General features: G+C 46.2%; 1 protein-coding gene across 1 annotated transcript in view; it reads left to right on the forward strand.

The window, feature by feature from the left end:
- MDGA1 (MAM domain containing glycosylphosphatidylinositol anchor 1) overlaps nucleotides 1-22,729 on the forward strand; it is a 140,390-nt gene that overhangs the window by 62,682 nt on the left and 54,979 nt on the right. Inside the window, exons 7-9 of the mRNA XM_059468942.1 lie at nucleotides 183-452; nucleotides 846-1,175; nucleotides 4,460-4,753. Coding sequence (XP_059324925.1) covers nucleotides 183-452; nucleotides 846-1,175; nucleotides 4,460-4,753 — 894 coding nt within the window. The remainder of the gene's footprint in view (nucleotides 1-182; nucleotides 453-845; nucleotides 1,176-4,459; nucleotides 4,754-22,729) is intronic.

The following is a 22,729-nucleotide window of genomic DNA, read 5'->3' on the forward strand; positions in this document are numbered from 1 at the left end:
ATAATGATCATACATTAGATTCACAAACACTTCATATTTGTAATCAATTCATAGATCTTTCCAGCTGTCCCTACTCAAACCAGCCATCAACAAGAACAAATCATTAAAAGTATGAAGCTGTGCACACACAGGTGGGTGGGTCTTTCTCAAGCCCTGAAGTGTCCCTCTTTGTGCTTTTCCAGCCCCACCTGCTCTGAAGCTGTCTGTCAATGAGACGCTGGTGGTCAACCCTGGTGACAACATCACCATGCAGTGCTCTCTGACGGGCGGTGACCCACAGCCAGAAGTGCTTTGGTCCCACTCTCCTGGCCCCATGCCTCCCAACAGCCTCGTGCAAGGAGGAAACCTCACCATCTGGAGGATCCGCGTGGAGGACTCGGGCTACTACAACTGCACGGCCATCAACAACGTGGGCAACCCGGCAAAGAAGATTGTGAACCTGCTGGTGCGGTGTAAGCTGCTGCTTCTCTCTGAGCGTGTGTTTTCAGGGATGGGGGGATTGCATTCCTCCTGGCTGTTCTTGTTCAGCTGAGGGCGAATCTGATAATAGTAGTAATTAATATTCTGGAGAAGTGCCTGTGCAAGTTTCTCTGCTCCCAGACCAACTGTGGCTGTGCAAGCGCTGCTTGCAGCTTCATCCTGGGCTGTAGCATTATCCTGAATTGGATGAGCCCAGAGGGCCAGTGAGAGGCCCTTGGGACATTTTGTGGGAACATAAGTGGGAGAGGTCTTTGGGCAGATTTTGCATGGAAATATTGCCTTCCTGAGGAGCAAAGAACTGTTTTCCTGTCCCATGCAGGATACTTTGATGTCCCTAACCAGTTTTGCACTTCTGTTCATCTCAGCCATGAAGAATGCCACATTCCAAATCACGCCTGATGTGATCAAAGAGAGCGAGACCATCCAGTTAGGCCAGGACTTGAAGCTCTCATGCCATGTAGATGCTGTGCCCCAGGAGAAGGTTGTCTATTCGTGGTACAAGAATGGAAAACCAGCCAGGTTCTCAGACCGGCTGCTCATCACCCGCAATGACCCCGAGCTCCCACCCGTGACGTGCAGCTTGGAGATTATTGACCTGAGATTCAGTGACTATGGCACCTACCTGTGCGTGGCTACCTTCCAGGGAGCTCCCATTCCTGACCTCAGTGTGGAGGTGAACATCTCCTCAGAGACAGGTAAGCCTCTCTCCGGCAGAGGGGGACCCCAGAGGAGTGTTTGGCATCACTGGCTGCCCCACAGCCCCCGCCTCTGGCTTTTTTGAAGAACTTCACATGCATGTCTTGAATGCTAGTGGAGAAAGGTCTTACATCCTCAGGAAAGCACTTGGCTCAGATTGGAGATGGGTAATAGTTACAACTTCTCTGTCAGATGTATTATGTACCGAGTAGATCTTCCTTTATGTTTTCTCCCTATGAAAAGTCCAAAGTGCACTCCAGCTACAGAGGCAGCTTTACAGTGTGATTGTTCAAACAAACCTCCACACTGTGAAGGAAGGAAGAAGTGGTGGTATTTCAGCAATTTTCGAGTGTCCCTTTGCTTAGAAGTGAGTAAAAGAGAAAAAAAGCTGCTCTTTCTTTTCTTTGGCATTGTTTCCAGGATACAGTTTCTGTGAAGACTTTTAATGTTTGCTGGATGGCAAATGCAGTCTGCCTTGGGCCCTCTCTGGAGGAGTGTCAGTGTCATAAATGCCTCCCCCCTAAAATCAGGGTCAGAGCTTCACCCCGTGGCCCAGTGAGGACTGGACAAATATGTCAGTGTTTGTCAGTCATGCTGGGGACTAAAATATAGAGTCTCAGGGCTGTCTTTCTCTTTCTGTAGAAGTGGTGGGTCCAGCTGTGCTCTCCATTTCATCCATGTCATTGTGCTGCCTTTCCAGGACCATGAGGGCACAGCACAAAGAAGCACTGTGTTAGTAATCTGATGGAAGACTCCTCAGGGGAGTCAGCTGCCCACAGATTTTGACCTGCACCTTCACAGAATGTTACTTCTCCCTCCCTGGTTGTGCTGGATCCACAGGCCAGGCTGATCTCACTCTTTATTCTGGATGCTGCTCACTTCAGCTCCCCAGAAAAAAGTGCTGCAACTACTCTTGGTGCTTTGGGAAGCCCTTGTCTCCCATTAGAAATTTTGGGGGCAGCCTGCTCCTGGTAGGATTGCATCCAGCCCTTGTTGGCAGCCTGGAGACTGAGCCCTGGCTGTGCCATAGATTGACTCAAGACTGAAGAATGATCCTTCCTTTCTGAGGACAGCCATGGAAGGCAGGACCTCTCTATGCCAGCCAACACCAACCCTGTTACACCAACAGGGAACAAAACTGGGGCAACTCGCCAATCCTGGTGCAAAATTGGCTTTCCCAAACTTGTATGGCTGATACCACCTGGAACAGTTCTTTTTGCCCAAGATCACTAGATGGCAGAGTGCAGTTGTGTTTAACGCTGCAAGGGTGGGAGGCTGTGAAGAGCTGGGACACCCGGGATGATTCCACCAAGAGGCTTGGCAGTGTCTGACAGTGCAGGTGTTGGTCCAAGCACCAGCCAGTTGCTGTCTTAAAGAAGTGTCTGAGGTGATGGGTTGCCCTGTGCGTGTCTGGAGGAGAGTGAGTCCCATATGCCCATGTGGATGCTGCCAATGAGGAAGGGAAGGAGGGTGGCCTGGGGCATTTTGAAGCCTCTCTTTGGCAGTCTGGGCCAGCAGGACTGCTTTGTGTCCCAGGGAATGAAAACAGCCATCCCTGCTGGAGCAGCCCTCCATGCAGCAGCCAGGGCTGTCCAACATGCAACATCCCCATAATCAGCAACAAGCCACCTCCAGCATGTGATTCCCAATATGTGATTCCCACATAAAACACCTTGCTCCACAAGATGAGCAAGAGGACAGCAGCAGTGGCTCCATGTTTCCCCACTGAGCAAAGCCTGAGCTCATCAAAGTGGCTGCCTCCACCGAGCAGCTCCAAGGTGATAGTTTTAATTAAAAAAAAATCTTCAAATGCAATTTACAACTTTACCTGTGGAGAAAATTGCTGCTCACCAGGTGAGCAGCTGCTGGCAGCGTTAGCTCTGAGAGTGCTGCTGTCCTTTCACACCGTACAGGACAGGGTGTGATGAGATTCCCCAGCCCACGGGAGACCTGCAAATTGAAAATGTGCCCTCCGTGTTGCATAGGGAGGTCATTGCAGAGGGAGATTAGGCTGGATCCATCCTAAATTTGTTCATAAAGAGCTGCAGGCTGCAACATGTACAATTACCATAGCACACTCTCCTTTGCTGGAGCTGAATTGAGCTAATGTTGGTCAGACCAGCTTGTTACAGCTTCTGTAGTCCTGTACTTTGATTTAAATGGAAACGAAGTACATGGCCCTTGCAGTTATGGAAGTGTCAATCCAAATGTTGCCACTGTCAGCAGGAAGGGCTGAAAAAGGAGCTTTCAGAAAAGATTGTGACCATATTTACCTCAGCTGAACTGTTGACTCTGAAGTCTAGCTCAAATAAATTGTCAATATTACGTGTGGTTTAGCACAAAAAACCCCTTCCTGGGTTCTTGGTGGAATTGGGGATGTGAACAGCCAACCTCCTCCCACTGACATCTCTGTACCCTGTATTCAATGGATTTCTTTTAAGCTTTGTTTATCAGCAAAGTTTTGGTTGTCAGTTGATGGCTGGATATTTCTTTTGAGTGTTACTGTGCCTCCAACTCTAGCCTCCGCTCGGCAGCAATTCTGCTGGGTGAGCTCTTCCCAACCTCGAAGGGATGCCAGGAGTGATTGTTGCTGGGACACATCTCTCCCTCAGATGAACCAGAGGTCTATTGGTGTGAGAATTTCACAGTGCATTCACCAATAAAAACAAAATAAATAATAAAAGTAAAATATGCAATAAAAGTAAAATAAGCAAAGACGCTTGAAAAGAGCTGATTCCTTGCTATGGTTTAGGAACAAACAGGGATCTTGGACCTCTGAGAAGGCTGGAGATGGGATCTACAAGTACTTATCCCTAAAGTCTTGGTTTTGGTCTGACCTGGATAAGGTGTCTAGATACCTTGGCAGATATGACTTCTATTTTTGGCCAAAAGACTGCAGTTCCACTTGAGAAATTCACTGACCAGAAATTGAGAAATGGATCAAAGAGGCTTTTGCCTTTGTGTTCCTTGATGCTATCCCTGCAGCTGGATAGCATTTTGCAAATGGAGGGATGGGAGCCTGGAGTCTGCCCCAATACAACTGGCCCTTGGCAGTGATATTGGGGGACACTGCTGGAAAGGCTGAATCCTCCTTGGTGCCCTGAAGCTCCAGACCCTGCAGGATAACTTGCATGGACAGTGTGTTCATAGAAGGGCTGCAGTGTGTCGAGCGGAAACCTTTGGGATTCAAGGCTGTTGCTGTGATTTCATCAGAAGCATCTCAAGACTATTCCTTCCTTGCTGAAGATGCAGTGTAAAATGATTCCCTTCTTGTCTCTCTTAGTGCCACCAACAATAAGTGTCCCCAAGGGTCAGTCTGCCGTCACTGTGCGGGAAGGCTCCAGGGCCGAGCTGCAGTGCGAGGTTCGAGGAAAGCCCAAGCCACCCATCCTCTGGTCCCGGGTGGACAAGGAAACCCCCATGCCTTCAGGGACAATGACAATGGAGACCTACGATGGGAAGCTGCACCTGGAGAGCGTGAGCCGAGAAATGAGCGGGACCTATAGGTGTCAGACAGCCAGGTACAATGGATTTAACATCAGACCCCGGGAAGCCCTGGTGCAGCTCAACGTGCAGTGTGAGTACAGCCATGCAGCGCCGGAGTGCCTGCCTGAATGCCTGTGTACACAAAAGCCTGGGGGCTAGACAGGGTTGACCTTTCTTACTGGGCTGAGCAGACACATCTCTTTTGTCTGGGGACCTTTGAACAGTTTATATTTAATTGGTCAGGCTACGTGAGGCTAAGGGCAGGGTGCCATATGGCAAGCATGTTGCAAGTGGAAGGGAGAGGTGTTGTGTGTATTTGTGTACAAGGGTTTCTATTTCCATGTCAGGGGATGAGTGCATCTTTACCAGGTGTGTTTATGTGCATTAAATGTGTGTAAAATACCTTCAGGATATGTTAGTAAGTTTGTAAAGTCAAGAACTCAAAAGGTGGAAAATGAATGTTATTTAGATCATTTCCACACCACAACGCTTTCTTCAACTTAGTTACCCCTGGATATGCCTGAATCATTTTGCCTGAAAAGCAGGGATAGGTGACAGGGAATCTGTACTCCCAAATGGTTTTCATACAGCCAGGCTGTGAGTAACAGGAAGCTGATACTTAGCAGGTGTGGGGGGTGATTTTGGCTATGGGTGGTTCTCCCAGTCCCACTTAAATGCAGTATCTGTACACAGAGGTGAACATGGAGGGCGGCACACTGCATTGGGTGACATCTCCATCCTTTCCCTGCAGTGGATTCTCCCTCCAGAGAAGTGAGAGCCTGCTCAGCTCCCTCAGCTGTTGAGGTGTGTTTTGACATGCAGCAGTCTGTGCTCTCTCTCTAACAAGACTTGAAATTAGACTGGGGGAAGGCAGCCAGATAAAATGCCTTGGCTCTCCCTGCAGATCTTGTCCCATTAGTGCAGTGTGATTGCTGAGCACTGGCAGAGTGCTGTGAGCAGCACAGATCTGGCAGGTGTGGGGCGGGCGGGGAACAGGTTAATTTACACCTGGGCATGCTGCCTGTGAGCTGTGAGTGACAAGCCTCCAGACACAGCACAGCAGCACTCATTAGACATGCTGCCACACTTCTCCCAGCTTCGCTCCCCAGGAATAAGAGAAGTGAGACCGGAGCAGACAACCTGGCTGAAGCCAACCAGACAAACTGCTCACAGATATGAGCTGCTGGGAGCACAGCAATATCAGAGGTGTGTGAAATCCTGCAAGCACTTTGGGTATTTGAAGAGCCCCTTTCAAAATTATCTCTGTCTATTCAGGAGCCTTGCAGGTTTAGATTACAGGATGAGATAGGGAAATGTGTGAATGCTGGTAAGTACATGTGGAGAAGCTTCCCTTGAGCAGGGTGAAAATGGGAGTCTTGGTTTGAGCTGCTGAGGAAGACAGCCTGGTTCAATCATACGGGACTTGGAAGGACATGGCAGGGAAGGTGACTCTTGGTCACACCAAGAGACAGTGACAGATACAGCAAAATTTCACTTGGGAGCCAAGAACCATCAGACTGGCTGGTGTCCCTGATTTGGTGTTGCTGTTTGAAAGCTGTGTGGACCTCGCTTGACCCTCCCTGCCCCTGCAGAGGGAGCAGCAGTGCTGAGCTTGGGATGAATTCACTCATACTGGGTGGTCTGGAGGGGGATCACAGACCTGAATCTTGGGCTGAAGGGACAGGACATGATTCCCCAGATGAGAAAGATGGTAGGTGCAAGCCAGAAGCTATCTGGGGTGGGGACTATGATGTGACCCTCAAGAAAGCAAAGATGCAATGAACTTCTGTGTAAAAGGTAGCTGAACACGCTTTTCCTATACCTCATCCCATGGCCAAGCAACACTTTATTGTGATTTTGTCCCAGTAATGGTCATATAGTCCACATGCCAGCCCACCCAAACAGCCCCCTTCCCTTGTCAATCTGTTATGTGTACCTTAGTGGAAGCTGGGTGCATACTGAGTGTTTGTACACCTGAGCTATCTCCTCCTGCCTGGAAAACATGGAAAGACTTCATGTTGGCACCACTTGTTCTGTGCCTCAGCAGGCAGCTTTGGTTTCAGTGCTGTCGATTGCTCCTTGCATTAGTATGAAAATGGAAGAAACCAAGAAAATAGGGCAAGAATTGCCCTCATCCCTTTTACACCTCCTCCCTTTCCCTTCACGCATAAAGCAGACCCAGAAAAAACACAGTCCCTGTTTATCCCTGTCCTCCTTGTCCATGCTGCTGGAGGATGTGGGTGCAGCAGGGGCTGCTGTGCTTAATTGAAACACAGCTTTCCAGCGTGGGCAGCTCATTAGTTCGGCGGCTGGCTCTGGAATTCTCATCTTGCTGGAAATGGGGATCGTGTGGCTCCGGCCGCCTCGGTGATGAGCGCTTCTCCCGCCCGGCGCCGGCGGCGCATCCCTGCGGAGGGGCGCGCCCCGCGGGGCCGCGCGTGTGCGCGCATCAGCCCGCGCGTGTGCGCGCATCAGCCCGCCCGTGTGCGCGCATCAGCCCGCGCGTGTGCGCGCATCAGCCCGCCCGTGTGCGCGCATCAGCCCGCCCGTGTGCGCGGCCACGGGAGCGCGCGGGGAGCCGCGCGGGAGTCGGGCTGCTCCTCTGATCTGCTCCAGAGCCAAAGTTGCAAAATCAATACAGCAGATCTGATTAGATGTCAGAACCGGTTTCTGTGTTTCCCTTCTCCCTTGGTTTTCTCCCTTCATCCTCATGCATATGGTGCTCTGTTGTAACAAGCTAGTGCAGAAATAGGTTCTCCCGACTGCACTGCAATTGTGGAAGGAGAATAAGAAGACAAAAAGAAAAAGTCAGCTGTCAAAAAAAGGTGTTTGGACTTTTTAGTATTTTGTTTTGTATTTAGAAAGCAGAAAAAGTTGCTTTTCTTTTTGTACTTAGAAAGCAGAAGAAATTGCTTTTCTGTTAGCTTATGAGCTGAAATTGTCTATCATCAGCTCTCTGACAGGATGGATGATCTGTTCCCTGGAATTCTTGGTCCGTAGTGTAGAGCTTTGAAAGATTAATAAGTTTATGAAAGTCTGTGCAGCTGTATATGTCTGTGTTTAAGATGAAGAAATGTTGTATAATGGTTATAGTGAGAGACTGAGCTTGTCAGAACTCCTGGGAATCTACACTTGGATTGGCAATGTCTTGTCATTTTTTCCTGTACCTTCAAAACAGGAATAAAATTGACCCATCTAATCAAAGATTTGTGGAACAAATAATAAACATAGCACTTCAAAGTCTTGAAATAAAAATATTAATGGAGTGGGGGAGTGCTGTTAATAATATCAATGCTATCATTGATACTGTTATCAAGGGGTTTTTTCAGGACCAGGTACTTGCAGAGAATCCCATCAGAAAAATTAATCCTCTGCAGAGGTGTGTTTAAAATCTGGGCTGGGCCACCCTGTGTGGGGGAACTAGTCCAAGGCTGTGAAACACACACTGGGCTTGAAAATGTGCAGCAGTCTGGGTTTTGGAACTCAGTAGTGTCATTTGAGCTGCTGTGTATGAGAAGAGGAAAGAAAGCAGGCATGTGTGGATCAGTGTAAAGGATGCTACTTAGATATTAATTTAGCAAGTATGTAACGAAAAACTGGAAGATGTGTATTAGCCGTGTAACCTAAAAGGCTGCTCAAAGCAGTATTTGCAGGAATTACAAAGGTTGGCAGTGACTTTAAGCTCTGACTGTTGCTAGAGGCAGCCCTTGAGATGATTGTCTTACAAATGGTGAATATGACATTTGCTCTGTTAGAGTCTCATAAAACAGTATGGTGAAAATTGCAATCTTACTACATTTTCCTGCTCGAGTAATATCATGTCATCTCTGATGCTTTGCCAGTCCTGGACAACATCTCATAAACCACTGCACAGCTCCATCCAAGTCCAGCTCAGCCCTGCACTCCTCATCCCACCTGATCCTCAATACATCTATTCCCATATTTTCCTGCAGATGAGTTTATTCTCCTTCACAGCACTCACTACGTGCTGTCTCAGGGCCACACTTGACATCTGAATGGCTTCTCCCTCTTTAGATAACCATCAAAGCCTGGCAGAGGAGCACCTGTGTCCTCTGTTGAGTTGTTAATTACTTCACCAAGTTCTGAAGATGAGATGAGCAGATTTTTGCTGCTGCCATTTTTGTCTTTTGCAGAGATCTTGGTGTCTCTGAGTGCCCAATGAAAGAATAGTAGGAGGAAAGGGCAATAGTTATATGGGACTGACTTTGTTTTTAGTAGTCAAGCCTGAAAGTTGGCCCTGTTTCCCATGTTGGGATCACACAGCAGGTGAAATCTTCGCAGGAAGAAAGACTAGAAAAGGAATTCACCTGAGTAGTTCCTTCTCTGCAATAACATGGCCTGTGAATTTACCTCTTCTGGATCTAAAGTAATAGCCCACAGTCATCTGTGACTGATCTCCAAAGGATTACACTTACTGCCATTTAGATAAAGTTCTGCCACATTAGGCAGCAGGTGGGTTATTGTGCTTTATCTTCAAAGCATAGTGAATGTTAGGTGTAATCAGGAGAGCGGATTGGCATTCCCTTTGGAGGGACGGGTATGAGGACTTCAGGATCCATTTACAGTCCTAGACACAGGCACTGCTATAGGGCTGGTGGCTGGCAGGTCTGGCTCTGCCCTGACCTGGAGGACTGCCAGAACACGTCCTGCTGGGGCATCTGTTGCCACTGTCACTTTAACTAATGTTCGGGTGGGCACAGATATGTTTTCCTATTCAAGCTCACACACTGGCAAATGTTATTCCTGGTCACACACTGTTGACTCATTTCTCTTTAAAATCCTGCTGAAGCCATCGGCTGTACATCAGGCAGGCGATAGTCAGCATCAATTCCCCGTGTTATCTGTGTAGCAAACACAGGAGTGGGGAGCAGGGGAGGGGGGATACTGTAAATAAGTAAGAAACATTGCTGGCTCCATGCAACTGGAAATGGAAATGCATTAAACTGTTTCGATCAGCTGTTGGAGCCATAGCTCAATGTCAGTGCTTCTTGCTGGGCCCCTGCCCCCTCCTGAAATATAAGCTTGGATATTAACTGCTCCCTTAAAAGTGCTCTTGAGACGTGTTTTGAGCATGGAGATGTTTTTGCAGAGTGGCTAAGACAGAGCTTTTGGCTGCTAAGAGCTCCCTGCAGCTCTCCCTGCTATGAAGGGAGTCTAAGAGAAATGAGGCTGTCAGGGGCCAGAGCTGACCCCTCCATCTGTGGCTGAGCTGGCTTATCTGTCCTGCTGCTTGGCCATGTGAGCTGCACTGTGGAGCCATCTGCTAAGAATTTTAGACCTGGTTGGTTTAATTTCTGAGTGTATTTATTTATAGTGATGGCTTTGTTTTTCTTTATTGTTTTCATTAGTGAAATTCATCCTGATACCCTCCCCCAAGACAAGGAGCACAGTTCAGGAGCTAACTTGGGGGGCAGAAGATGCTTTTTCTGCTCTTATAGAGAGTGGAGCTTTCCTGCTCTTTCATTCATGTTTCATTATTGCCGTTCTCCATGGTACACGTGTTGCTGGCAAGAGAGGGGAACCTCAGGCTCTCCTGCCAGCTACACCTCTGGTGTGTTCTGGATCATTTTACACCATCAAAGGCTTAAGAATGAACTGATGCTCTGGGGCAAGTGTGTCTGTATTCAATGGCAAAGGAAAGCTGTGCCTTCTGCAAGTTCAGTGTTTGCAACCTTAGAGACTTTAATTGGTAGAAAGAATAAAATAACTCATAGCAATGGGCATGATATTGAACCACCAGTCTGAACAAAGCCTGACCTGGTAGTTAGGTTTCACTTTGATGGAAATCTTCCCCACTTTTCCCCAAATAAGAGGTTTATGTGACTGAACTGAAAGTACACATGTAATTTCTGCATTTCTCTCAATACACAGCACCCCTCTGCTCCCCTTTTTAAGAGCAGAGGATTTCATTCCTGATTGTCAACACACTTTTTTCCTGCAGTGTCTTGTTTGGGATTAAGCTCCTTAGAGCTCGTGTTGGTGCACGCATCCCTGTCCTGGGTGATATGGCATTAGGATTGCTCTCTCTGCTTCCCAGTGCCCAGGCTGCTAACAACTAATTAGAGTTGTCAGTCTCAGGACAGGCTGAAGTTTTACTCTGTCATGACTGTAAACCCAAATGGCCACAGTTCAGAACAAAGTAATAATCACAGACACTTACAGCTGGCCTCAGATTTGTCATAACAATTACCATGTATTGGTCCTGGGGCCTGATAGATGGAGTCTGTGACAGTCCTCACATCAGTTTAGGACTGGGTCCTCACATGGGGTTGTACCAAAAGTTACTGTGAGGGACTTATTGGTCCTGCCCTCCTGCCAGCCTTGTGGCTTTAAGTCTGGCAGGCTAAGGATGCTTAGCTAAAGCCTTCTTCTTTGCAACACCTTTATGTTCATACAGCAAAGCCCCAGGACTCCCAGTGCTGGGGTTTTTTTTGTAGCATTTGTTATATCCAGCTTAAAAAAAACCTAACAACAAACAACCCATATTTCACAGGGTAAAGCAGTTGTATGAGTTTTGGCTGGTCTGAATTTTTGTCATCAGTGTTTAACAGTTGGGTCTTACCCTGCAAGAGCTGTGGTCTCTTCTCTGCTTGCTGCCTTGTGGGGATGGTTCCCATGTGCTGCCACTCACTCGGATTTCTTGGGAAGGGAAACCTCTCTTGTGCCCTGAGAGCTTTCCTGATTTACCTCTTTGATTGAAATTGGTCTGACAGGGCATGTCTGCACCCTGTGGTGGCCAGGAGATACAAGAGACTTGAGACATAAAGCAAACGGCCCAGATGGCAGGGGGATTTCGGAGGCCGTGGAGCAGATTTTGCAAAGCTGGCATGTCCAGTCTGTGGCACCACACATCAGATGCAATGTGCAGTGAGGCCTCCTCGCTGTGCCCTGCGTAAAACACCATGAAAGGAGAGAGGAAAATCCCCAGATATGCACGTCAGGAAGGTGAGAGCCTGCCTTAAAGCTGGAACCTGGGTCTGCTGTGTGAGACTGCAGCCCACCTGCGCTGCCATTCAGCTTCTGTGCAGCTCATTGCTCATTTCTCAGCACCTCTGTGGTTGCAATAATAGGCTGAATAAAAGCTTGTGTGAGAGCTCGTTGCCTAGAGAGATGAATTTGTTTGTTCAGAAGAGAACTGGTTTAAATCGGTTAATCCATTTCTCAGATATTGTTGGGAGAAACAAATACAGTTCCATAATCTGCCATTATCCTGGGTTTTGGCCAGACTCTGCAGGAAGAGCAACTTTATTGAGAGAGACACATTCACACTGTACAGTTTTGTCAGGAAGGGAGAGACAAGAGCTGTATAGACGCAGTGGATGGCAGACAGTCTTGGTCATCTCTCTGTAAATGTTTGCTCACCTGTGGCCCTCTCAGGGCTGGATACCAAATCTCATACTGTTCTAATGCAGACATTCCTTCTAAGGTTTTCCTGCCATGGCAGCTATTTTCCCTGTAGGACCTAGGTATATATCAACTTGTTGGGATAAGAAACAGCTCCAGAATCCTCTCAAATGCTTTGTGCTGAGCATCCTGCATGTTTGGGCTGTGCATGTGATTCTCTTTAAGTCACAGGAGCATACTGCTGCCAGAGGACTGTCAGACACTTTCCCAGTGCCTCCCATCTTGCCATTCTGAGGAAACTGCTTTGCTTTTGAGTCCTGTTGCTGTCTAGGCTTAGACCATGGGTAAAACCACCTGTATCAAAGTTCTCCAAAGTGCAATACAGCTGATGATTCCCAGATTGCATCAAGATAGCCTAGCTGGAGGGAGAGGTTGTCCTGGCTCTGCTTCTGTTTGCACAGAGATGTAACAAACACTGTGAGTATTTTTGCCATATGCTTATCTCCAGTCACTAGGTCAGACACAGTGAGTCTGGCACTGCAGCTCTGTTGTTTTCTCTTTGGGCCCATGCAGCACCACTAAAGGTCCAGGAGACATGGGAACTTGTCCAAGGCAGAGAAAGCTTTGTGGATCCTGGAATGTGGGGTTATGGGATGTTCTCTGCTAAGGATGATAAATAGGACTGGTATCTGAGTTCGTGGGGAATCTCTTATGGATGGAAGGAAGATCCAAAACCAAAAAAGGTAAAACATGTGGATTGAGGTAGGAAAAATTTAGTGATTGAAATAAAGTATTATATTAGTAGTAATGATAGTAATGTAAAGGGGAGAGAGATGGAAAAAAAAAAGTAGTAAAGCTCAAGAAAAATAAGTGAAACACAGTACAGTTACTTACAGCTCACTGACCAATGCCCAGCCCATCCCCAAGCAACAATTGGTGCCTCTCAGCCATCTCCCCCCAGCTTATATACTGGCCATGACATTCCTTTGGAACATTCCTTTGGTTTGTTCAGGTCAGCTGTCCTGGCCATACTCCCTCCCAGCTCCTGATGCACCTGCTCACTGGCAGAGCATGAGACAATGAAAAGTACACGAGTTAAAGTGCTGCTTACCAACAACCAAGACATCAGTGCATAATCAAAATTATTCTCGTCCTAAGTACATCACTGTACCTAAATCAAAACCAGAGCACCATACCGGCTACTATGAAGAAAATTAACTCTGTGCCAGCTGAAACAAGGATGCACTGGCTTTCAGCAGTCATGGGGCAAGGGAAGTGGAAGATGGAGCAAATTAGAAACCTGCTGTCAGCTCTCATGTTTTGAGCCAGGGGTCACAGGACAGGAAAAGAGGGAATGGCTTGTCCCTATCAAATTCTGCCTCTTGGTGGTGGAAAGAGAAAGAAGTCATGGACCAGAACTCATTAGGAGAACCAGGAAGTCACCAAGCAAACAAAAATTGTGATTCATTTTCTCATGAAATGAAGCTCTCAGCCTCTGCACAAGGGCCTGAGGCACAGAGAAGTGAAAACAGCTGTCCACACCTGCATAGCAGCATGGGCCATCAGACCTGACACAGGAGCTGTGCCAGGGGAGCAGAGGTCCTTTTCCTCCAGCCTCTTTTCCAGAGAGAGCTATGTGGTGCTATGGCATTGTGCCTGTGCCTTTCCTTGCCTATCAGGATTTTTGGGCTGTAAATGTAGCATGTAGCACCCATGACCGTGCAGGAGCACAATCCCAAGCTACTTTTCACCTGCTCTCTGGGTTCTGGCATTGGAGCAGAGCTATTTCCTCAAGCCCAGGAGGACTAGAGGATTGTGGCAGGCATGTGGAAGTAATGAACAGAATAATGGTGCCACTTTTGAGAGGATTTATGCAGGGAAGCCCCTGAGACATTCCTGATATAAACAAAAGCCCCAGTAGAAAGCTGTACATCCTGGATGTGTTCTGAATTAGCTGTGACCATCCTGACCCCAAGCTCTGAAACAGCACTAATTACATTCACCCCATAGGGAAACTGTTTAAATGAGAATTAAATTTCAGAGATGCTCAGGCATCTCTACATCCCAGTGAGTCTCCCTGTTTCCAGTTCTGTGCTAGGTTGCTTTACAGGGAGGCTGAGGGCTCTGTTTCTAGCAAGGTCAGAGAATTTTTTGGAGCTTTCTGTGGAGCTGCTCAATGACCAGTTTTGGGCTTTTCTATTTGGGCCAGTTTCTGAGCAAGAAACTGTTTTTCTTTGAAGCCAGGAAATAGTGTTTTCTCAATGAGCAGAAATCATATTTCCAACATTCACCCCTTTCACCCTATTTCACTTCATATAGTTCCTGATTTCCATTCTCCCCTGCATCTCTATTGCAAACACAAATAAGCACAAGAGTGCACACACTCCTTCCCTTTGTCAGCTATTACTTCTGATTCAAATATAATTGGCCTCCATTACTGGGGGTAGAACAGTTGGTTTTCTTTCATGACCCCAGTTGGTTTTCTTTCATGAACAGTTGGTTTTCTTTCATGAACCTGCAAATCCATCATTGGTCCCAGGAATTGACAGACATGCCTACATTTCCTATTTGAATGCCTACCTGTTGCATTTTGTTTCATTTTGTAGTCCTTGTTTCTAGGGTCACATGTGGTCACAGGACACCGTGGAAATTTTTGTTGCTGTTTGATTGGGAGGAAGCTGACTTCTGAGACTGCTCACTTAGAATCATAAGATTGGAAAAGACCTTCAAGATCACCTCTGGGCTAATACCACCATGGCCACTAAACCATATCACAAAGTGCCACATCCACTTATTTCTGGACTACTTTTAGGGATGGTGAATCCACCACTTCTTTGGGTAGCCTATTCCAATCTTGACCACCCTTTAGGTGAAAAAATTTTTCCTAATACACAACCCAAACCTCCCCTGACACAACTTGAGGCTGTTTCATCTTCTTGCTGTTTCTGTCACTTCATGCCTGGAAGAAAAGACTGGCCCTCATCTTGCCACAGCCTCCTTTCAGATAATTGTAGGGCAATAGGATCTCCCCTGAGCCTTCTTTTATTCAGATGGGACAACCACAGCTCCCTCAGTCACTCCTTGTGGGATTTATGTTCTGGACCTTTCACTAGCTCTGTTGCCCTTTTTGGGCACACTCAATGTCTTTCCTGTAGTGAGGGGCCCAGACCTGAGACTGGATTCAAGGTGAGGCCTCACCAGTGCCGAGTTCAGGGGGACAATCCCTGCCCTGGTTCTGCTGGCCACACCACTGCTGGTGCAGGCCAGGATGCCACCGGCCTCCTTGGCCCCCTGGGCACACTCTGGCCCATGTTCAGCTGCTGTAAACCAGCACTCCCAGGTCCTTTTCTGCTGGGCAGCTTCGCAGCCACTCTGCCCCATCCCGCAGTGCTGCAAGGGGCTGCTGTGACCCAAGGGCAGGACCCGGAATTCACTTTGTTGACCCTCCTACAGTTGGTCTCAGCCCATTGATCCAGGCTGTCCAGATCCCTCTGCAGGGCTTTCCTATGCTCCAGCAGATTGATACCCCAACCCAAACTGGTGTGTCTGCAAACTGACTGCAATCTGACAATTTCAGATAATTGATAAAGATTAAACAGAGCTGTCTTTGATGCTGAGCACTGGGGAGCACCACTTGTGACTGGGATTTTTTGATTCCTGGAAATGCAGGGTTTCCAGCCCCAGTATCCCTGGACCTGTAGGCATTTTTTTTCCCTGAACCCTACCACTAATTGCAGCTTTGGACAGAGCCTGAGGCCCCCAGTACCATGGGTGGCACAGATTAAGAAAGATGTGGAGAGATCAATGTTGGTGCAGTGTTGTGGTGTACTTGGCATGCCTTTTCCAGTCCCAGTACCCCTGCAGCTGTAGCCTTCACAGCTCCCTGTACTCTAAACCTACTGCTAGACTGAAATGGCAATTTGGGATTGAGATTGAGATCTCAAATTCTACAGGTAGTCCAGATTGAAAGGAGGTGGAAAGAAAAATAAGATCCTTGATCTATTGTGACCTGCTCTCACAGGCGATGAAACCAGTGCTGCAAATCTCATGCAAATATGCTACAACTTTGGGGCAAATTCAGCCAAGCATTTCTCAGGAGGAATTGTTGGGAGTGCCAGAACCAATAGAGGTTCCCAGCAGTGGCTGTGCTTGAGGTCAAGAGAACAATGAGTGACAGTAGCATTTGCACTGAACAGGGATTTTCCTTATGAAGTGCTGATTGCAAGGAGATACTCTGCTGTCCTAATCACAAGCTAGAACACAGTATCTAATAACTGAATGCAATATAGATGAGCTTAATAGCACTGAGTCTGCTGGGATTTTCTGAGCAGTTCATTATTTATGCATAATACAGGCCCTTCAGCCAACATTCTGGCATGCTGTAAAACAGAGAAATGGGGCTTGAGGGAAAGTGAGCAGCCCTCCATCTAAGGTGGTTGCTGGAGAGACTGTAGTAGATCTAAAGGGACAAGAAAATGGCAGCAGTTGGCTCAACCAGAGGAAAACAGAGCAACTCAAAATAGGGTTTTGTGATTTGGAAATCTTTCTTTTCCCCTTTGGCTGCTAGTAATGAGGCTCTGCAAAAGTCCAAACTTATGCATGGAAGTAGGTAAGTTTTCATACTGATTCACTTTCTAGGAACCATCTTACACATATAAATGAAAAAATGCAAATGAAACTATTTTAAAGAAAGGAAGAAAAAGTTGGGTTTTGTGTTGGGATTTTTTTTGTTTATTTTTTTTTTAAAACCCTTTAGGGAAACTTATGTTCTCCAATCTGCTTATCCAAAAAGCCGTGACTCCAGCTTCCCAATCACTATGAGAAAACAAGAGCTCTTTGAATCTCTTTCTTACCATTTTGTGCTGTTTGTCTGGACAGGAGACTTATTTATATGCCAAGCAAAGTCCCTATCACTGATGGAGCTGAGGAACAAGGAGAGTTTACCTTTGTGCATCTAAACTTGGATTATTTGTACATTTTCAGTGCAACATCTCCTCACACCCTGAAGTGACAGAGAATTCAGTGTGTTGCTCAGTAAGTTGTTACAGTGTTTTTTTACTCTTGTGGCTCTGTTGTCATCGCTTAATCTAAGCTTGTCTCATTTCAGTTTCCAGCTACAAGCTCTTTTTATGCCTTTGTCTTCTCACATAACAAGCTATTTGTTATCAGCAGTCTCTTCCTCATGTAGTCTCAGACACCAGAACAAGTAATCTCTTAGTCTTTTCAGTATGCAATCCAGAAAGAATCTCTTTAGCTATTCACCACAAGGCATGTTTTCCAGCCTTATATTTATTTTTATAGCCCTCTTCTCATTTTTTCTCAACATCATTCCGTCAGCATGGCCACATGTATTAAACAGGCTTTCAGAAATTATCTCACCAGTGCAGATGTGATGCCCATCTCACAATATATTTAGTGAGCTTTGGCTTAATCATCCAAGGATTTGGACATCTTTGGACCACAGAATTAAGCTGAAAGCTGATGTTAATGGGTTACGTTAACTCAGGCTCCTCTGAGTTCTTTCCTTGCAAGAGTGACACATTCTTTCCTCAACAGTTTTCTTTCAAGAACCTTTACATTATGACCTTTAAAGGTCCCTACCACCCCAAATATTCTATGGTTCTGCCAATATCCAGGACAAATCGAATGAAGTTCCCAAAAGACTACTCCATCAGGCAAGCCAAGTTGTCCTGTAAGAGGTACTTCTTTATCTTTTACTGCTACGTGTTTTGTATCTTGTAGAAATGTTGGTTCTTGTATTGACACAGGAGCTTAGGGATGGTGATTGTCACTTATCGCTGCCTTTGTGTGGGAGGGAAGGAAGCACAGCCCAAGCCACATGCCACAAATGTGCCAAAGTGTGCACCCAGCCACACCAGCTGCTAACAGATGTGAGGTCATTCAAAAACTAAAGGTGGTCATGTGTGATGTTGGCTACACAACCTGAACAGGGTTCTTTATAATTGATAATACTTTAGCTTTGCCAAGCTGCTCTCTGGATCTCTGACCTTGATGGAGATGTGAAACAGCATCAGTTTAAGAGGTTTGTGTGGGTTCTTTCTAGACATGTCTTCCTAGAATAGGCGTTCCCTCTCACTAGAGAGATCCCAGTGGTGCATGTAGCCATTTAAAATTTCTTTTTGAACTCTTCCAGTTAATGTGTTTTTAATCTGCTTAATGTGGGCTGCATTTGAGTAGTATTACATCTTCAATTAGTCTGTCATGTGGAAGCAAGCCAGGTTCTTTCCAAAGCCTGAGGATGTTATGACAAGATAGTTACTTTTCTTGTTGCTTTCTCAAACACTACCCGGTTTGTCTGCCAAGGACCCATAAAACCATATTAATCATCATTCATTTTTAGCTCGGAAGGTTGCATCCCACATTCATCTTCCATGAGTTTTTTTATGGAATCAGTGAGGAATAAAAAGGTTTATTGCTGTTTGTTCTGAGGTTTCGTCTGCTTAGGTTGACCCAATGATTTGGTCCACTCCATAGACAGTGCTTGCATGGAGGGTACAGAATAATTTTATCTCCTCTGGTGTTCACAAGGTGCTGTCACAAACTTCCCCTCAATGGTCCAGCTGGACAAAATTTTCCCTTTTCTGCAGAAAAGATCCCTTTTCTACAGAAAGTACATATTTTACTACTTTCTGTGTCATTTTTAAGATTTTTATGATCCTTTGTTAGTCTACCATTTTTGTACTGATGAATTCAGATCAGGGTACATAGACCTAGCCAGAGTCTTAAAAACAGACTTAGGCTGTCTTTCCTACTTCTCTGGCTTGTATCACAGATTTAGCCACAAGTATTTCCAGAATTAAGTCCACGCATGTTCTTTCCAAAACTGTATGCAGAATTATATTTAAGTCCTGCCTACTACAGTGGGATGTCTCAGCGAATGTTGCTGAAGCTGGTTTAAAATGTCCTTTTTACCTGGGATAGCTGATTCTGGGAGGCATTATTATTTATTACAGAGAGGGTAGAAGGAGCAGGATGCTGTGCTGCAGTGTGTGCTGGTGCAACCCCTCAGAATGATGATTGCTGGTGGATTGACTCAGGCCAGGATCCACTTTCAGATCTTGATGCAGTGAGTCAGAATGAGGAAGGTAACAGCCTTAACTTTTGTGTCTCAAGAGTCTTGAGAATGAGAATAATGAAAACGAATGGAACCTATTTCAGATCTTTATGTGTTGGACCAAAATCCAAGAATTGGAAGAAGAAATAGGTTGTCCTTCCCACTCGTCCTGTATTTCACCTTGGCTGGAGCTGAAGCTCTCCTTGGCCAACACAAAGAAGTGAATGTAGGAGATAGGCCTACATTCCAGGGATGCTGCTCATCCAAAGAGTTCTGCTGTACTGGCCCAGTTTGAGGTCAGCCATAGAAAATCAAATGTCAGATCAGATTTATCCTGTGAATGAGACTGTTAATAAACTTTGCTCTCCTGATCCAAGTCCAGAGGAGATGGGACAGAGCCGATAGCCAGATGGGGAGGTTGAGGAGCAGGCTGCTGTCCTTGAATGGTTGCCAGCTCTCTCACTGGCCTCCTTTCTGTGCCTTCTGCTGCAGAAGAGACCCCAAGCCCTGAAAAGGGATTCCTGGGAGCCCACAGCACCTGTGAGTTCAGAAGTGAAAGTGGTCTCCCTCATGCAGGGACAGACAGGGGCTACAGGGCTGCACCTGCTTCAGCAGCAGGGCTGGTGTGCCTTGGGAAACATGGAGCCAGCATCAAGAGCAAACAGAGAGTTCCCAATGCAGGAGTAAGTCCTCTACAGCTTGAGTCCATATAGTTCTCTGAGGTGGGTGATATTACCCATTCCTGAAGAAATGGGACTGCCAGATCCTCTGCTGCCTCCAAAGGCAGGTAGCATCTTTTGGAATAAAGTACAGGGAGATGACTCTCTGTAACCAACAATCTGTTGAAGGTATATTCATGAAAAACTATGATAGTACTAGTAGGACAGATAAAGTATTTTTTTAGTAATTAATTAATAGAGGAGGAGTTGGGCAAAGGTCCTTATGGATGTCACACCTTTTAAATGTGTGCAGGTGATGGTGTGAAGGATGGAGGGGAAAAACAGGATGTACAGATGGCAGAGATTGTGTCGGTTTGGCAGCTGGCTTTTTGAAGTCAGTCACCATTCTGAAAGACCTCAGCCATTTCATCTGAAGACCTCCTGAACCCATCCTCATTTTTCCATCCTTTGCCCGTGATTGATTTTATCTACCTTGATTCATCCGAAAATGATGATGACAATGATGAAGCGGTAACCATCCAGAGAATGACAGTAAAAATGCTTACAGTAAAAAACGTTCTTGCCTCTCCTTTCTCTTTGCTATATATACTGATCCCCTGTTTTTAAATTGCATGCATTTCTTGAGTTCCTGTATGCACTGCCCCCCTTGTTACATTAATTCTTATGGGAAAAATTGCTTTGATATCTGTTGACCTCAGCTGTTTCATCTATGAGCCTGAGTGTTTGCCATAAATCTTTTAGTTTGAGCATCCTTTCAGCCTCTTTCTGAACAGTTACGTTTTAATTGTCGTCATCTTCCTCAGATGAATCAAGACCAATCAAGGGTGAAGGATGGAAAGGTGGGGTAATGATGGCAGTTTGTAGAGCAGGATATTAAACAACTGGCAGCAGAACTCTGAGGTAGCAGATAGAGAAGTGATGGAGAACTGAGCATTGCTCTACACAGAATTCTTCATCCTTGGTCCAAATTCCCCACTAGGCCTGAAGGAGAAGCTGAGGAACAGCCTGTTTTGTGTGGGGAAGCTTGTCTTCTTTCCACTCTGTAGATAAATGGTGAACCCCTGTATTAAGTCTTCCTGGTCCTTTTTGTTTATTACTGTCAACAAAGATTTCAAAGTAAACATATTAAGGAGTGCTGGTTAGTATTTGATTATGTTAATTGCTTTGGATGGCCTTCCTTCCCCTACTAGGCTCTTTCTGACTTGGATCTCTTCCCTTTCTAGCTCTGGTCCCACCTCACCAACATTAAAGTAGGTCTGATTTCTTAATGAATGTTTCTGATTCTGACTGTGCTGCCTCTCACTTTGCCTGCCTGTTTGGAAAGCAGCTGTGGAGGGATTGTCTTGTGGTCTCAATTTAAGTTTTCAAACTGAAAACAGAAGGTGAGGTAATGCTGTGGTCCAGCTGTGAGCAGAAGACTCTCATGCCCTGCAGCCCTGACAATAACTGCATTTCTAAGGCAGGGGCTCTTCTCTATTTTGACAGGATTGCAGTCCTCAGAGGTACTTTTCTCCTGCAGCCTCCCTGCTTTTAAATTTCAGTTCTTTTATTAAAGGGGTATAAATATATGGAAGTAATTGAATTGTTATGGCAGCTGGCAATGGAACAGGAGCTATTGGATTGATGCTTGGAGTCAGCAGTCACCTCTGCCCAGTTGCTGCTCTGGTTGGGGGTGCTCTCGCCTCCAGGAGACAAGGGGGAATTCGGACAATTCCTTGTAGGAGGCAGCTGCATTCTCTGGACAGGAGCCCCAGTGGTGGCACTAATTGGACGTTTCCTGGAGTCCAGAGATTTCTCAGTGTGTTTGCTATGGGGAATGTGCAGGCTGGTGCCTGTTTTCCTGCCCAGGTGAGCTCTGCTGTGACACGCAGCACTTGGAGCACAGGAGGTGTCTCCTGTCAAAGAGCAGGATACACTGCCTGGGTTTCAGGTGTGTGTTAGACTCAGCTTACTGATCAGCTCGTCAAACAAGGGGCACTGGGAGTTTGTGAGAGGTTCATGGGGAAGGGGGGCACTGGCCACATCAATGCATTTCCTTCACTCTGCATTCATCGCACCTAGCAGAGCTGGGAGGGCTGGCATCACCTTAAGCTCCCTGTGCATGTGCAGGACAGAGGCTCGTATGCCAGCTAGGAATTCCTGCCATCTGAGTCATCCTCTGGAGATGTCACTCTCACTTAACAGCCTTGGAAGAAGGTAGCATTCCTAAGATGAGTGTTTCAATGAATTAAAATGTGATAAATTTGGGCTTTAAAGTCCTGCTTCAGCTAGCACCAGCTTTGCTGTCAAACTTGGGGAGGGGAGGTTATCAGTCCTTTCCCAGTTGTTCCAAATCTTTCTCAGGAATGTGGAGGGCCTGTACTAGGATGATGAACTTCATAGATTAGCTGTTTTCCCTCTGTTTTCCCTTCTTTACACCCTGGGGATAGTACAGAGTTGATTACTAGGACATGAAAACATCTATGGGGAGGACTTGCAGTAGGCTTAAACTGCAGCAAGGGAATTAGGTTACATGGTAAGAAAAATTACTGATAAACTCTGAAGTAAGAGGAAAGATGTGGATTCTTTGCTTTGGAAAAATCTCATTTATTCTTTTTTGTGGGGTTGGTTTTGGGTTTTTATTCTTTTCCTTAGTTTGCACTGGCAATGAGTTGCTTTATTCCCAGAACTGCCCAGCTGAGTAGCTCACCTATGAATTATTGAATAGTAAGATAACTGTTTCTCTGCCAAAAGTTAATGCATATAGGATGCTTTTGGGCAAAGAATATCATTGGTTGGCTGTTAGTGAATGTTTGCATCTAAACTATTTATACACTGTTGGGAGTGGCGTGTCACTGCCAGCCCGATTTGTTAAACAGAGGCATTTAATAACAGATGCATGGGTATGAGGTGACACCTTGTTATCTTGTGGAAGACTTGCAGAACCTGAGTGAAGCATTGGTGGTCT

This window comes from Ammospiza nelsoni, chromosome 3 (genome assembly GCF_027579445.1).
Source record: "Ammospiza nelsoni isolate bAmmNel1 chromosome 3, bAmmNel1.pri, whole genome shotgun sequence".
NCBI lineage: Eukaryota > Metazoa > Chordata > Aves > Passeriformes > Passerellidae > Ammospiza > Ammospiza nelsoni.